The sequence below is a fragment of the Eleutherodactylus coqui genome, chromosome 5, assembly GCF_035609145.1.
Source record: "Eleutherodactylus coqui strain aEleCoq1 chromosome 5, aEleCoq1.hap1, whole genome shotgun sequence".
Lineage (NCBI taxonomy): Eukaryota > Metazoa > Chordata > Amphibia > Anura > Eleutherodactylidae > Eleutherodactylus > Eleutherodactylus coqui.
This window is the reverse complement of record NC_089841.1, coordinates 53,869,879-53,887,690: the sequence shown is the minus strand read 5'-3', so window position 1 is coordinate 53,887,690 and position 17,812 is coordinate 53,869,879. Positions and strand designations below refer to the sequence as shown.

General features: G+C 44.4%; 1 protein-coding gene across 2 annotated transcripts in view; it reads left to right on the top strand.

Moving 5' to 3' along the window:
* WDR7 (WD repeat domain 7) overlaps positions 1–17,812 on the top strand; it is a 356,850-nt gene that overhangs the window by 328,507 nt on the left and 10,531 nt on the right. For both annotated transcript variants that reach the window (XM_066602521.1, XM_066602523.1), the window contains one exon: positions 7,657–7,761. In XM_066602521.1, the coding sequence (XP_066458618.1) occupies positions 7,657–7,761 (105 nt within the window). The remainder of the gene's footprint in view (positions 1–7,656; positions 7,762–17,812) is intronic.

Genomic DNA, 17,812 nt, shown 5'->3' with positions numbered 1-17,812 from the left:
ATGATTAAATCAGCTTTTTCAGTCGTGAAAACAGATGATAGACCAGCGAGCCTGGAGAGGTCTTGAATAAGACTGTTCACCACTTGATTCATCATTTCTAAGTATTGGGAGATACTATTTGAACACCCCCTCCTAGCTGCTGAGCTTCCGGAACGTCCCGTCCCCACAGACACAATGTCCTAAGCTCTACTAGTGGTATTTGGGGGAAACAACAGGAATGATTTTCCAAGATCATGATAATACTTCCACTACTCTGAAGGACTTCCTGAACAACAGTTCCAGCTACATTATTTATTTACTAGAGTGTCCGTGTGGCTTGAAATACATTGTCTGGACCAACGCCCTTAGAATTAGGGCGAATAAACATCGTTCATATATTCAGAAAGGATTCACACAACATAGGGTCTCTTGACACTTCCTAAGCCATCACAACGAATATGCCTCTCTAATGCGCTTAACCCCTCAGCAGAAAATCTTTCAAGGCCAATTCTCAAGACTACATTCTAAAGAAATGTTTTGGATCTTTTGGATAAACACCTTAATACCTAATGGATTACATGAAGTATTTGAAAAACTCTAATTACAAGACCAAGGGAGGAAAGGGAGCACCATGGGGAACCCAGCTATATAGATTGTTTGCTTTTTCCTTCCTTGGTCCTCCCCCGACACCTCCTGAGCTGACCCATGCAGAAGCATATTCATTTATGGCATTTGAGCCCCCAAGAAGTTTTAGGCTTCACGTTTTATAGCCTCTTATTTACATTTATACACTTGATTTATTCATAAACTATTTTATTGCACATTCGTGTAACTTTGTGTTTCTCTTTGTACGGTTTTAACATTACAATTTTATGACATTTATGTATTTACTAGCGGATATACCTGGCTTCGCCCAAGCTAATATGGTACAGGTGTTTTTCCTATTGTTTGCATGGAAAATTTTATGAAGTCGTGGTTACTTCAGAGGAACTGAGGAATAAAATATGTATACACATAGAGGAGTGTTAGATTCTCCTCAGACTGCATGTACTGATGTCCCTTTGCAGAATGTGCCACCCCTCCCACTCTCCTCACTTTTTACCCTTAAAGGTAATACCACTTTTATTCAAATTTACCCCCAGACTAGAGGTTGCAGCCCCTTCTCAGCCTTAAAGGCATGCTCCAACCTTGCAGTCCATGGCCACTTCCTTATGTTAAAATTTACATGACGGTGACATCATCAAAGGTCCTTCATCCCCAGTGAGGGAATTAAATTCTCCGCCTCTGATCACATGACGTGACATTATCACAGGTCCTGTAAGCACATGGCTGCTGTCCAGCTAGGTGTTCGTTAGTCTTCCATAGCAACTGAGGCCGCAGGGGGTTTGTAATCCTCCCATAATTTGCACAAGGATGCAGGACCTTTGATGACATCACTGTTATGTGAACAGGGGCGCAGCATGTAAGTAATTCACTCGGGATGAGCATCACAGTCATGTGATCAGTGACATAATCACAGGTCCTTTATCTCCACTGCTGTGTTGTTTCTGATCCCTGTTGCATGAGATGAACAATATATGTAGCAGAGCTGTGTGTGTGACGTGCATGTAGCACAGCTGTGGGGCACATTGTGCCACCAGAAACACTAGCAGTATAATTTTCTCATAATTACTAGTATATACACGTAGAGGTGAGGTCGATTCTCCTCAGTATATACATACAGAGGTCAGTTAGATTCTCCTCAGTATATACATACAGAGGTCAGTTAGATTCTCCTCAGTATTTACATACAGAGGTCAGTTAGATTCTCCTCAGTATATACATACAGAGGTCAGTTAGATTCTCCTCAGTATATACATACAGAGGTCAGTTAGATTCTCCTCAGTATATACATACAGAGGTCAGTTAGATTCTCCTCAGTATATACATACAGAGGTCCGTTAGATTCTCCTCAGTATATACTCACAGAGATCAGCTAGATTCTCATAGAATCATAGAATGATAGAGTTGGAAGGAACCTCCAGGGTCATCGGATCCAACCCCTGCTCAGTGCAGGTTTCACTAAATCATCCCAGACAGATATTTGTCCAGCCTTTGTTTGAAGACTTCCATTGAAGGAGAACTCACCACCTCCCGTGGTACCCTGTTCCACTCATTGATCACCCTCACTGTCAGAAAGTGTCTTCTAATATCTAATGTGTGTCTCCTCCCTTTCAGTTTCATCCCATTGCTTCTAGTCTTTCCTTGTACAAATGAGAATAGGGCTGATCCCTCTGCACTGTGACAGCGCTTTCACATATTTGTAGACAGCTATTAAAGGGGTTGTCCCGCGAAACAAAGTTGGGGTATACACTTCTGTATGGCCATATTAATGCACTTTGTAATGTACATTGTGCATTAATTATGAGCCATACAGAAGTTATTCACTTACCTGTTCCGTTGCTAGCGTCCCCGTCTCCATGGTGCCGTCTAATTTTCAGCGTCTAATCGCCCGATTAGACGCGCTTGCGCAGTCCGGTCTTCTCCGTGTTGAATGGGGCTGCTCGTGCTGGAGAGCTGCTCCTTGTAGCTCCGCCCCGTCACGTGTGCCGATTCCAGCCAATCAGGAGGCTGGAATCGGCAATGGACCGCACAGAAGACCTGCGGTCCACCGAGGGTGAAGATCCCGGCGGCCATCTTCACAAGGTAAGTAAGAAGTCACCGGGGCGCGGGGATTCGGGTAAGTACTATCCGTTTTTTTTTTTTCAACACATGCATCGGGTTTGTCTCGCGCCGAACCCCCCGTTTGAAAAAAAAACAAAAAAACGTTTCGGCGCGGGACAACCCCTTTAAGTCTCCTCTTAGCCTTCTTTTTTGCAAGCTAAACATTCCCAGAACCTTTAACCGTTCCTCATAAGACATGATTTGCAGACCGCTCAGCATCTTCATAACTCTTCTCTGAATTTGCTCCAGTTTGTCGGTCTTTTTTTTTAAGTGCGGTGCCCAGAACTGGACACTGTATTCCAGGTGAGGTCTAACTAAGGAAGAGTGGAGGGGGATAATGACCTCACATGATCTAGACTCTATGCTTCTCCTAATACATCCCAGAATTGTGTTTGCCTTTTTGCCTGCTGCATCACATTGTTGACTCATGTTCAGTCTATGCTCTATTAGTATACCGAAGTCTTTTTCGCATGTGTTGCTGCTTAGCCCAATTTCTCCCATTCTGTATGTGCTTTTTTCATTTTTCTTGCCCAGATATAGGACTTTGCATTTCTGCTTGTTAAATACCATTCTATTAGTCGCTGCCCACTGTTCATCTCCAGATCTTTTTGAATACTCTCTCTTCCCTAGCGTTAGCTATCCCTCCTAGCTTTGCGTCATCAGTAAACTTGATCAGTTTCCCATCAATTCCCTCCTCCAGATCATTTATAAAAATGTTGAACAACACTGGGCCTAGGACAGAGCCTTGTGGTATCCCACTTGATACATTCTTCCACTTGGATGTGCAGCCATTTATGACCACTCTTTGAGTACGACCACTCAGCCATTTTTTCAATAAGTATGGTTTTTGAGAAAATAACTGTGTCATGTATCGTGGATTTTCACACAGTTTTTCATGCTCATAATTGAATAATCAAGTTGTAACCCCTTTACTTTTCCTATTTAGAATCTAAAGAATGGTTGTGCCAAATTTCACATTTGTACGACACCGGGAAGCAATCTAGATTTTTTAACTCCTATATTTCTATCGTGTTCAGCGGTATAAAGCAGCTATACAGCCATGTCTATACGCCGCAATTGTCACATCCAATAAGTGGAGTTTTCCCTGTGTTTGCTGCAGATAAGGGGCATCACTCTGAAAATTGTGAGATTTGACAGTAAATGGTGACATGGTATGAGAAATCCCATCACGAACCTACTGAGTAATGTGACGCCAGTGACAACTATACCCACATAGTAACCATATATAGATATACAGTCATTGTAGCATGTCGCTCATTGACGGCCAGCTTTGTTTCGTGGCCCAGAAGTAAAGGGTTAATGGCGTTGGGGCCAGCTCCGGTAACACTCGGCTAGCTGCAGCTGTCACTTGTTTTTGCAGATTACCTCCAGTCAGTGAGAAGCGGCTTCATTTTGTGGTTGTCATTTGCCCAGGAAGTTAAAGCAAATTGTAATGAGGGAATCACAGCGGGACGGCCTTGTAACAAATGAGAGGCAGATATTGACTGACAGGCAGCGCGCCGTGTCACCGAGAAATGTATTTCTACACGCTGCCTGTCAAGGTCACTTTGAGCTCTCATTGGAAGCCCAGTCTGCAAAATCACATGACCCCGGCATTACAAACCTGCGATGGATAATCGGACGCGATGCGGCGAAGACGCTAAATCTATAGGTAGTGGAGAAATACGCGCGGATATTCCAAAATTACATTTACTCCAGAAAAATATACTTCGGATCATTCGCAACACAATCTGTTCAACCGTTTTATCCGTTTCTGGGAAAGTTGGGTGTCAGAGATTACGGCCACCAGACAGTATGGCCTCCATAAAGGCCCACAGGATTTGCTTCCTGAGGTCCCAGAACAATTAAATTCAGACTGAAGGGTGAAATCTATAGATCTGCAGCAAATCCGTGACGTGTGAACGCACCCTTATTGGGGAAACCCCCTTAACTCCCAGACCCTTGCATGAACAACCACTTGTAGACGGGGACATGGTCTATAACTGACAGCTCCCCCCCCCCCCCCAGAAAATGGAAAAAAGGTCTATGATTACAACTATGTTAACTCTAGCTATCCATGGCTTGGGAGCTCATTCCATAGCGGTGACCAGGCAGCTGCTCTGGGGCCCTTGGAAGTATGGGGCCCAGCTTTGGTTTTTCTCCATCCCGTCTACTACTGAGTGACATGACCCTTGCAGGTTTCACCTGTCGACAAAAACTGCGTTTTTTTTTAAAGGTTGCAGTTTTGTCATAATTTGACAAAAAAAATATGGAGATTCTGCCGTTGCCACAGTAAAAGAAAGCGTAAAATGACCACGATGTCTGGATATACCCTAACCCTGTGCGTTCACACATCACTGATTTGGTGCAGATTTTGTTATGGATTTTGGTACAGATCTGCTTCAGATTTCACCCCTTCAGTTTGAATTCAATTGCCTGTTGTTGGCCGTATTTACATGGAACAACCGTCGCTTACATTTGCTCTATTGACTGACTATTGGATGATAGGAAGCTGAAACTGCTGCACTATTCTACATATTCCCCCAGGATGCACTTGTGACGTCTCTCCTGCAGCTTTTTAAGTCCCTGCAAATAGAATTCTTCCGATTGCTGGTCAAACCGCTCATTTGCAGCATTAGTTGCCTCCAAAACACTCCCAAACTGCTGTCCCCTTAGGTGTTTTTTGAGATTGGGGAACTGATGTTAGTCAGACGAGCCAGGTGGGGCAAATAGGGTGGATGGGGCATCAGTTGAAAGCCTAAGGAGATCATTTTTGCAATACTGGCCCCTGCAGTGTATGACTGGGCATTGTCATGCAACAGGGTGACACTTTTGGAGAGCTTTCCTCCACTTTTTTCTTTAATATTTTGCCTCAGCTTTGCCTGTAACAAGCAGTAATATGTTGCATTCATGGTTGAACCTCTTGGGAGGTCCATGAGCAGAACTTCCTTCTTATCCCAAAAAATGGTTGCCATTGGATTGACCTTTGCACATGGAACGTCTTTGGCCTGGAGGAACCACTGTGCCTCCATTCCTTAGGGTGACTGTCCACGGGCGATGCGGTATCCAGCGGTGAAGCTCCGCCGCAGGAGTCACCACCCGGGAGCAGGAACCGCTGCCGAATCTCCGCCATCCGCTTGTGGACAGATGCCGGCGCCGGCAAAATCACTACCGTGGACAGGGGGACTTAGACTGTTCCTTTGTCTCTGGATCATAACAGTACATCCAGCTCCCATCACCAGTTACCAGTTTGTCCAGGAACTCTTGACTATTTAGGGGACTCCTGGAGGAACTATTGACTATTAAGGGGACACATGGGGGAACTATTGACTATTAAGGGGACACATGGGGGAACTATTGACTATTAAGGGGACACATGGGGGAACTATTGACTATTAAGGGACACCTGGGGGAACTATTGACTATTAAGGGACACCTGGGGGAACTATTGACTATTAAGGGACACTTGATTAACTACAGTAACGTTAAGAAAACTTATGTGTTTAATAGGTTTTTAGCGGCTCACTTTGTAAGTAAAGGTATGGATTCCACTTTTATTACTTCTACTTACAAAGTGAGTCGCTAAAAACCTATCTGCGGCCTCGAGGGCTTTGCCTATGTTTACTTTTGGCCCCGACCTACTGCCAAGTTGTGCAGGCCTGGCATAGGACTTTTGAGAAAGCTAATCCATCTTCACCTCAAGCAATGTAGCCCCAAAGAGTTCAGTGACAAATTGGGCTCTGCTACATCAGTGCATGGCCCCCAGTCCACAGCGCACTGATGTAAAAGCTTGCTGGCGTCAGTAGCTCAGGAAGAGGTTGATTTTTTTCCTACCCAAATTCTGTCCGTTTCCGAGATGAACAGAACTGGCATGGGGAAAAAAAAAAACGGTCATTTGAAAGGGTTAATTCACAGGAGCAATTCTTCTCTCGGACCAATAGTCTAAGTTAGAAAAATCGCTGCATATCCAATTTTTGTGCTATTCTTCTTCAAGAATCGCCCATTATTTTGTATGAGAGTATGAAAAAACCGCATTGCACGCCATGACATTCGAGTTGCACGTCGTTGCGCTCCGGTTTAAAGTATTTCACTATTGAAATCACGTGCAATTTTTTTTTTTTCATGTGTGTAAATCTGCTGCAAATCGCGTTGTTTGTTGCTGAAAAATGCATCGACGCATGGAAAATCACGGCGAAATCGCAAGTAAAACGGCCAGTTTTTCTCTAACCTACAACATGCTCGCCCGTGTGAATATACCTTATATGTCGTAGAGCTGAGTGTGTCATTTGGCACAGTATATGTTATATCACAACAGAAGTTATCGCCTGCTGTGCATCCCCAAAGAGTTAAGTGACGAGCTGAGCTCTGCTACATCTCTTCCCGGCCCCTCGGCAGGCTGATAGGAGGGCTCACTGGCATCAGGAGACGGTAGCGGGAGGTCTTTGTGCGGATGCGAGAATTTGATGAGATGATTATCAGGTGGAACCGCTTCTCTCCTCGAACAGATGGAATGTCATGTCGCAAAGTTTTATCAAAGCAGCCCAATAAGTTATGCCGTTTGGTGTAGCAGAGCAGCTTAGGAAGCGTGTAAGACAGCGGCACGGAGGCATCGCTAATCATTACACATCAAGAGCCTCCCGGATTAAGGAGCCTATGGACAATGGTGTGATCTGAGGGGAGCGCAGCTGGACGTATTTACACTTCTAATCAAAGCCATAAACTTGTAGAGCATGCACATCACAACGCGCCGACACCAGCGCCGCCGCCTTCATTATTTAATATTTCATGTAGAACAAGGAAGGAGACGCCGCTTTCATACCCTACAGTAAGCCTCCGGGAGGCGCCAGTGTTTACGTCAAGACACTTCCATACAAACAGAAATTGAATTTCTTCTGTTTTTCCCCCTCTTGGTCTCTCACTTTTCTTCATCACCGTCTTACATGTTTCATTCGTTTTTCTCTGTTTACTTTGCAGAATATTCACGGCCATAAAGGACCAATTACGGCGGTTTCATTCGCCCCCGATGGACGCTATCTCGCTACCTACTCTAACAAAGACAGCCATATCTCCTTCTGGCAGGTAATGAATGGGCTCCCAGGTTTGCATAGGTTATTGTTGGACTTATGTAAGGCAGGGGTCACCAACCTTTGGATCTCTAGTTGGACAACTATAACTCCCAGCATGCCTGGACTGCCTGCGGTATGCTGGGAGTAGTAGTTTTACAACAGCTGAAGAGCCACAGGTTGGAGATGAGCTTTACCTAGTGTGTACCTAGCCTCATGGGCACTTTTAGGCCAGTCTCACACGACCAGATTACAATTGCGGAATCCGCAATCGCAAACTGCGCGGATGATATGTGATATTCTGCTCCTACTGAAGAGATAGGATTTTGCATGTCTACTCAGATGAGCGGATACTGATTGTGATTTCCACGAGTGGATTTAAAATTGCAGCTTGTTCTATTTTTCTGCCGACTCCGTACAGACGGCCTCCATTGAAGTCAACCTGCAGCCCATCCACAATTGACCTTGCGGATAGGCTGTAGCTACCCACATCATTAGCTAGTAACAACGCGAGAAAGGCAAATATTTAAAAAAAAAATCTGCACTGCGCATGACCAACGACGAGCGTCCGCGGTCATGCGGATTACAGAAATGAAAGGTATGTGGGGTAATGGACGGATTCCGCTGTGCGTTCCCGCGTGCAGAATCCGACCCGATCTTGTGATCCCAGCCTAAGTGTACAAGTTTCTGCAAATGTATCCAGTACCTCCCCTGTATTATGGCATTTTGCACATGGGGTCTGTTCTAATGGTAGATACCCATTTACAGGGGTTGTACCACAATCTACCTTTATCACGTATTCTACTTATAGCTGATAAGTCATCTATGGACTTTTCCATGTCCCCCTCTTTCACTCTAGGCTTGCTCACCCACCCGCAGTGATGTGGAGATTGCGTGGCATCGAGTACACGCAGCGCCGCTCCATTGATTTCAGTAGGGCTGATGGAAACAGCCAAATACAAGTGCCCAGCTATCTCTGGCTGTCCCATTAAAAATGAGAGAAGTGGCACCGCACACTCAGCCATCGCTACACTCAGTTTTCTCATCACTTTGATGGGTGCAGTAAGCGCGAAGGAAAAGAAAGGGAGGACACAGGACCTCCGTTCTCGAGATCCATGGAGGTGTCACTGGTCAGACCCCTACCAATTAGACTTTTATCACCTATCCTATAGATAGGTGATGAGTGGATTGTGGTACAACCCCTTTAAGGGCTTTTTATGCGGCCCAATGATCGGGCAGGAATGTTTCCAGGATTGTGCGTTTGACCGCATGAAGTTGCCGCTGATCACCCAATGAATGTGTGTTTGTTCAGTTAAACACATCTTACATGTGGCAAAAAAATGATTGTTGGCAGCTATGCATCCCCCCATGGGCAGGGATGTGCTATTGACAATAATGAAGGGGGATGAATGATGTTTTGATACATGGTGTCCTTTTGGAACCCCCAAGATCCTGAGAATGAAGAGTTCGTTCACAGTGCTGTGGTCCTTTCATTCTATAAGATTTGGTAGGGATCCCAGAGGTTGGACCTCCATCGATCACAAAGTGATTGTTAATCTTTTTATAAGATGGGAATAACCCATTAAGCAGATTTATACTTTTAGCAAATACTCTAAAAATCTTCTACCATCTTGTGTATACAGTTCCTATGTCTCCAAGGTTACAGACTACAAACAAAGCATGTGTAGTCTGATCCTATCTGATCCTACACTATCCTACCAAAAGTATTCGGACATCCCTATTAATAGAATGGATTGTGTCTTATTAACATGTCATGTGTCCTATATCATGCTACATAAGATGCAGACCCCTGGACGTGTCAGCCATAGTTGGACGGGAACTGCACTCTATTAGATATATGGGTTATGCCGCCACACAAAATCCGTCCATCATGAAGTGCAATGCATCGGCCCATCTACAGTGGTGCAAGGAGCGTCGCCATTGGACAGTTAAGTAATGGAAGAACGTTCCATGGAGTGACGAATCATACTACTCCATCTTCACATCAGGTGTCTGTACCGGGGTGTGGAGGAGCCTGGGGAACCCCCTATGTCTGAATATGTGCTAACAGGTAAGTACAGCAGAGGTTCTGTTATGGTTGAGGATGTGCTACGTGGCATGGTCTCAGTCCGTTGGTTGTAGTGACAAGAACCATGGACAGTAGACAATAATGTGCTGCCCACAATGTGGTAATACTCTGGGAATGGTCAGCCATACTTCCAACAAGACAGCGCACCTTATCACAGATCCAACGCTGTTTTACGTTGGTTTGAGGATGTGGATGTTCCATGATTGGACTGGCTGCACACAAAATACTGAGCTGACATAATGAACATCTCTGGGGTGAACTGGAACGTCGGGGTCAGGAAATATGAACAGCATCCATCTTCTATAAGAAAACTCACCGGATGTTTGCAGGACGAATGGAGGGAAATACCAGCTGAAGTGTATCAGATGTTAGTAGAGAGTATGCCATGGGGAGTGTCCGATGTCATTAGGGCCAAAGGAGCCCCACTAAGTATTAACATATGGAAATAATGACTATTTTTGATTCTTGCCCAGCTGTCCAATTACCCTTGGCAGGATAGTGTACTTCTGCCAAAGGAACAGATGATTGTAGGGTCAGACTGCACATGGGTCTGCATAGGAGCTGTGTACACAAAACAATATTTTTACAATCAGGACTGTTTGCATTGGGGCTTCATTTTTTATTTTAGCTGCATTAAAGCAATGTACAATAGCTGCAAAGGTTGACATTATATATTGTTTAATGTACTATTGGGTGCACACAGGGTTGTGGGTGGATTCTAAAGATCTCTGGGGCATTGGAGGACTGAGGGCACAGACTCAACTAAATGTGGTGACTTGGAGCCATATGTAGCAACGTGGTGGTCGCCTAGGTATGCGGTTTATTGCTTGCTAGGCAACATGAACTACCTCAGAATGCACTAATAGCCATAGATTATGCCCAGATATCTTTCGCTATACCATGTGTGCACCGCTATAAATTGTTTATTACATGATCATGACATTTTCCCATGTCCCAGTGCTCTACTGTTACGCCATTCTCCGGATCTGTGGTTAGCTGCATCCTTTACACCGTAATAAACATATTTAGCTAATTAAAGTAAGCAGAGGATTGTATGTTTATTGATTGCAGGGTTCCCGCTCATCTCCGGTTCCCTCGGAGCATCGCTCAGTGTAGTATAATGATTTAATGCGCTCCCTCTTTACAACTGAGTAATTAAGGATTTACCACAATGTTTACCTTCTATCTAATGCATGAGATAATCACAGGCCAACAGTCCTCATATCTGATTGATCAGAATCACTGTGCACTGTCACCAGAAGAGGAGGCAGAGAATGGCCCCTGTCCCTTCCAGTCTAGATATTAGTCACTGCGTCAGTAATCAGCCTGCTTTATTGCATCAACGTATTAAACTCACTTGGAACTTTCTGGAACTATATGGGGGGGGGGGGGGGGGGGTAAGACTAGAAGATATTCAGACCATCATAGTTCTACTGGTGGAGTCACTGTCTATTTACATTACTTATCCTGTACTGGTCCTGAGTTACATCCTGTATTATACTCCAGAGCTGCACTCACTATACTGCTGGTGGAGTCACTGTGTACATACATTACTTATCCCATACTGATCCTGAGTTACATCCTGTATTATACTGCAGAGCTGCACTCACTATTCTGCTGGTGGAGTCACTGTCTATTTACATTACTTATCCTGTACTGGTCCTGAGTTACATCCTGTATTATACTCCAGAGCTGCACTCACTATTCTGCTGGTGGAGTCACTGTGTACATACATTACTTATCCTGTACTGATCCTGAGTTACATCCTGTATTATACTGCAGAGCTGTACTCACTATTCTGCTGGTGGAGTCACTGTGTACATACATTACTTATCCTGTACAGATCCTGAGTTACATCTCGTATTATACTCCAGAGCTGCACTCACTATTCTGCTGGTGGAGTCACTGTGTACTTACATTACTTATCCTGTACTGATCCTGAGTTACATACATCCTGTGTTATACTCCAGAGCTGCACTCACTCTTCTGCTGGTGGAGTCACTGTGTACATATATTAATTATCCTGTTCTGAAGGAAGCAGAGACAGCTGACGAGTGTCTCTACAGTCAGAACCCTACCAGCATAGCTGAGCTCTTATAATGCAGAAGAGACATTATTTCCTCTATATCCTACTACTGTCTGGTGTAAAGATGACAGATCATAGAATGCAGGTAACAGAGCACGCCCCATGCAGACACTGAACAAGCAGCGATCTGTCCGATTATTCTTGCATGTCATATTACAGGGCTGTTCTGTTATAGAAGGGGTACATGAAGCCCTACAGAGGCATCATATGGTTCCACCATACAGAACAGTAGGGACTTTTCCTGCTTCCATATGAGAAGACACTTACCCAGAGTGATTTCCATAATTCATGCAGAGAGTGAAAACCAGGCACCACATACCAGCGCAAGAGAAGAGGATGGAGGGGCTTTCATCAAGTTATTGGGATTGCCAGGAAAGAAGACCACGAACTACCAAATCAGCCAGGGGTCCTTTGGCTTGAAATGACAGTGTGTCTTCTTTTCCACATTGCTTGTCCTGTCGGCCATATCTTCTTTGTGCCTATGGCTCAGCTACAGTAGATGGTCATAGACTGTAGGAGGTATCCATCCTGTACGTCTGCTGATCTTTTCTTCTCTCTTGGTCACAGCTGCAGCTTACAGTGTTAAACTGTAATCCCAGTCAGACCTGTTAGCAGTCTGCGCTCAGCTGGCGATCTCCTCAGTGCTAATCCCATATCTGTCACAGACTCGGAGCATTACCTGATCACCGCAGTGAGCGCCAGGGGGGCATCTAGCACTGAAGGCCCAGTAAACAAAGCATCATCTGCCCAGACTCAAAGGGGTTATGCCACAATCACAATTTATCCCTATCCAACATTGAGACCCCCAAAGATCCCAAGAACTGTGGTCACTTGCCTTAGACAGCCCCTCTCCATGTGCCCTAGAGGGGGCTCCCTCTGTAGGAGTGCTTACCACTTTGGTGGCTCAACCTGTCCAAGCATCACATGAATGGCCAATCACGTTATGGACAGATGCTGCTTCCCCTGGTAATAACAGCTGAATGCTGGAGGTTAAAACAGCTAGACACAATGCTCACATCAGGTCCAACATCCCCTTTAAAGGGGATTATCATTGTCATACACCCTACACTTCCTACCTAAAGTAATTGGACACCTGATCAAGAATCAAAAGTAGTATTTATTTTCATATGTTAATACTTAGTAGGGCTCCTTTGGCCCTAATGACATCAGCTAATCGCTGTGGCATACTTTCTACTAACATCTGATACACTTTAGCTGCATGTTCCCTCCATTCATCCTGCAAACCTCTGTCAAGTTCTTTCAAGAGAAGATGGACGCTGTTCATATTGCCTGAGGCGATGTTCTAGTTCGTCCCAAAGACGTTCATTAGAGTTGAGGTTGGGACTGTGTGCAGCCGGTTAAAACGTGGAACATTCATATTCATAATGCAAACCAGCATTGGATGTGTGACAAGGCGCGTTGTCTTGTTGGAAGTATGTCCGACCATTCCTAGAGCATTGTCTCATTGTAAGCAGCAGAAGGTACACGTCCGTGTTCATGGTTCCTACCACTACAACCTATGGACTGAGACCATGTCACGTAAAACATCCCCAGACTATAAAGGAACCTTACCTGTTGGCTCACTCAATCAAAAGGTGTTCCCCAGGTATCCTCCACACTAGGTTTATCCATCTGATGTGAAGATTGAGCAGCGTGATTCGTCACTCTATAGAATATTCTTCCATTGCTGAACTGTCCCATGACACCGCTTCTTGCATCACTGTAGACAGGCCAATGCATCTTCTTTGAGAGAACTTGCCAGAAGTTTGCTGGATGGATGGAGGAAAATACCAGCTGAAGTGTATCAGATGTCAGTAGAAAGTATGCCACGGAGAGTGTCCAATGTCATTAGGGCCAAAGGAGCCCCACTAAGTATTAACATATGGAAATAAATACTACTTTTGATTCTTGCTCAGGTGTCCAATTACGTTTGGTAGGAGAGTGTGTTAATGAATTCTAAGTTAAAGGGAAGGTGTCATCAAAAAATGACCTATTATATAAATTGCGTCTTTGTGTTAAACATACGTTTTAAGAATTTATGGTGACTATTTTTTTTTTCCAATCACAATCTATATTTTTTAAAATATCCTAAAATCCTGCATTTTTCCCACTGACTACAGAACCTCATACTAGTCTGTTCCTTCCTGATCTGTAGAGAAAGCTTTGCAGCCGTCATCTCACTAACATCACAGGCAGGATTACACTGAGAGGTGACACCTATATATAGATAACACAGGATCCACCATTCGCAACAGGTATAAGCTGTGACTATCTACCCCCCCACCCGGCACAATGACCCCCGCAGGTCACAGAGCATGTCTAGAACAGTCTTCATACAAGTCAATGGGTCCATCTGGTCGATTGTGTAAATGGCCCATGAAGCTGCTGTAAGGCTAACATCACAGGGCCAGTGCGATATCGGACTGTGAATTACAACCAGATATCGCGCTCGCCAACATTTCCCCGCAGATGAAAGGCGTTTTTATATCAAAATCACATCGTCAGCAGTGGCGGAGGACAGCGGAGTGTCTCCCATTGTTTTCAATAGTGAGACATCACACCGCGTGCACCTAGCACATGGTGCAATGCTGCCGTCGGCCAAATTAAAGACAATGGGTGATGCGATGGCATGCCCAAAAAGGGGACATGCTGCGATTTGTTTTGCGATGCGGAATAAAAGCACTCTTGTGAGACCCCATTTAAAAGAATGGGGTTCATATTCCTGCGAGATCTGTGCATCTAGCAATGCAGAAATCTTGCGCAATTTTCTCAGCTGTGTGAAAATGCTTTAGGGCGTATCTCCATATGCTTTTAGCTGTAGCTCAGGAAAAATTCCTCCCCCCCCCCCACCCCACCCCCGTAGTCATTTATAGACAATAAAATAAAAAAGCTACACTCAGAAAACAAAAACAGATTAAAAAAAAAGAAAATGTTCCACTATCTGGTTTTAAATTAATACAAAGCAGATGTTTGTGATACAGTCTCTTTAATATGGGGAGGGTCTCCGTTCAGGATCCTCATTTCTCCGAATAGAGTCTCTCTCTCTGTAGGATCTGTCCAGCCCTGCATGACACAGACAACCTATTGATATGAATTGACACTATGTAATGCTCAATTTTCCCTGTGGGGGAGCTGTAGGGAAATTGAACACTTACTGTCAGGTTTCTCTACAGATTACAGCTGATCACTGGGGGTCCCAGCATTTTTGTGATCAGTTGAATGTCAAGGGAGACCCCCTTTTATATGCGTTAATTGGGTATTTTAGGTTTTCTTACAACAATGTTTAGCCATTGTAAACCTGCAGATAAATGCAGTGATGTGTAATGTTCCTATACTGCAGCACAGAATAAGGGAAGGTGCTGCAAACCCGTCAGTCCTAGTGGTGTGGGAGGTGTTAATTACCTCTCCATTCACACAGCCTGCCCTCTTGCACTGCCTCTGTTTGCTCTGCTCCGTTTAGAGCTATTAGTAATGTAGGGAAATCAGTAACATTAGTCATCTTAAAAGGGCTATTACTCAAGATGATTTAAATTGTGAAAATGTCAGTGGTGCTTGTGCGCTCCCTACTAGAGATGCCGTGATTTACACCCGCTGACACCATTGTGCCACCGAGCAAGAACAAAAAAAGTAAGAAATGACTTATATTCTTTCCCGGGCGGAATCTGAAACATAACATCAGCGTCCGCACGTTCAGCCATTAGTCATGCTTAGTATATGCAACATACGGAGAACACTGAAGGGTTAAACATGGTCTGAAACCCGTAAAGGTCTTTTATAAGGATGTTACGCCGCTGACAAAGGCCTTTGGTGGTGGAGACCGATTGGGTGGACTATAAGGAGCCATTGTGTCTTGTAGAACGGAAAAAGCAGAGTCCAGTGCTTGGCACAATATATAGTGTGTGATCTCTGGTTTTATATGGCACTGGAGCAAAACAGGAACAACACGTCCCCAGAGACCCGAATACCCAATCAAGGTCTGCTACATCTGTATTAAAGAGCTGCCTCAACGCCTTGGTTGTGCCAAGATAAAAAGTTATCCCCTATCCACAGGATAGGAGATTACTTTTTCATAGGCGAGGGTCCAACCACTGAAACTGCCACTGATCCTAAGAACGCAGGTACTAAAACCCCTCGTATGAATGGAGTGGCGGTCACACATGAGTGCTGCCATTCCTTTCAAGCATTTGGCCATCTTCGACACTCCCAATGAATTGATTGGAGCGGCATGACTCCCACTCCATTCATGCGGGTTACTTTTGGACCCCCGTTCTCAGCATTGATGTGGGTCTCAGTGGTTAGACCTCCAACCTGAATAAAGTTACCCCCTATCCAGCAGATATGAGATAAATTTCTATATTTGCACAACCCCCTTAAAGGAACAATGCAGGCAAAACGTATTTATTGTGTTATCAGGGATTGTATAAGGGGATTTAAGGGGATTCTTTACTGTAAGAGCAGTTAGACTGTGGAACTCTCTACCGGAGGAAGTGGTGATGGCAAAATCCATAGAGGAGTTTAAAAGGGGACTTGATGTCTTTCTGGAGAAGAAGGATATTACAGGATATAAATATTAGGTTAAGTGTCAATCCTGGTATACAGGCAGGTAGGAACTATTAGGGGTTGATCCAGGGAACAGTCTGATTGCCATTAGGGAGTCAGGAAGGAATTTTTCCCCCAAAAGGGCTAATTGGCTTCTGGCCTTGGGGATTTTTGCCTTCCTCTGGATCAACACAGTAGGATAGACAGGCTGGACTAGATGGACATTGTCTTCATTCGGCCTTACTTACTATGTTACTATGTATATGAAAAATGTCCTTTTGTCAGAAGGGTCCCACAAAAATAATCGCATCTCAAGTTGTTTCGCTGCTGAGATCCTCAATAAATAGTTGTAATCTGTAGGGAAAGCCAGCTGCAAGTTTTCAGTTTTCCTACAACACCCCTGCTGGAGAAATGAAGCATTACATGGCGCCCATTAAATTCATTGCCTTGACTATATAATGTTTGCACAAAGTAGCTTCTCCCAGAGTGAGAGACTCTTTGTAGTTAATAGTTGAGGGTCCTAATAGAAGATAACTTTGTGATCAGTGGGGATCCAATCACTGGGACTCCCACCAATGAGAGTGCCAAAGGTTCCCATACAAATAGTGTTGGTCGCGCATACTCGATGCCACACCATTTATTTTAATGGGAGTGCAGAAGAGTGATGTGTTGAAGCATTTGGCCATTTTATGGCGCTCTCATTGAAATGAACACAATGGAAGTCTGCATATGCAACTGTCTAGACATTCATGCAAGGACTTTTGGAGTTTCTATTGCTGGGATCCATGGGAGTCACAGTGATTGGACCACTCTGATCATAAAATTATCTTCCATCTTGTGGAAGGGGATAACTTCCTCTCTTGGCACAACCCTTCTAATAGTACACTCCAGGCAAAACTTATTCATTAAGTTATTTAAGGGGACCAGTACAATCACTTTTTGTTAGAAGGATCCCCAACAACTACCTTATTAAAAGGCATCTCGCTGCTGGGATCCCCATTATTAGCTGTAAACCATAGGTGAAGCCAGCTGCAAGTTTTTAATTTCCCTACAGCACCCCCTCAGGAGAAATGAAGCATTACATGGTGTGCATTAAAGTTTATGGGCAGTTTAATGTTTGCATAAGTTGGGTCCTCCTGACACTCTTTGTAGCTTCTGTAATTCGTAGTTCAGGGTCCTAAAAGTGGAACCCCCTGTATTAGGATGTATGGCCACATTTCCAAGGCTCGTAGTTCCATATGCTCCTTTAAAGGACTTATACAAGGTTAGAGAGACCTAGCTGCTTTTTTCCAGAGGCAGAACCACACTTTTCTGCGGGTGGTATCTGATATTGCAGCTCCATTGAAATGAACA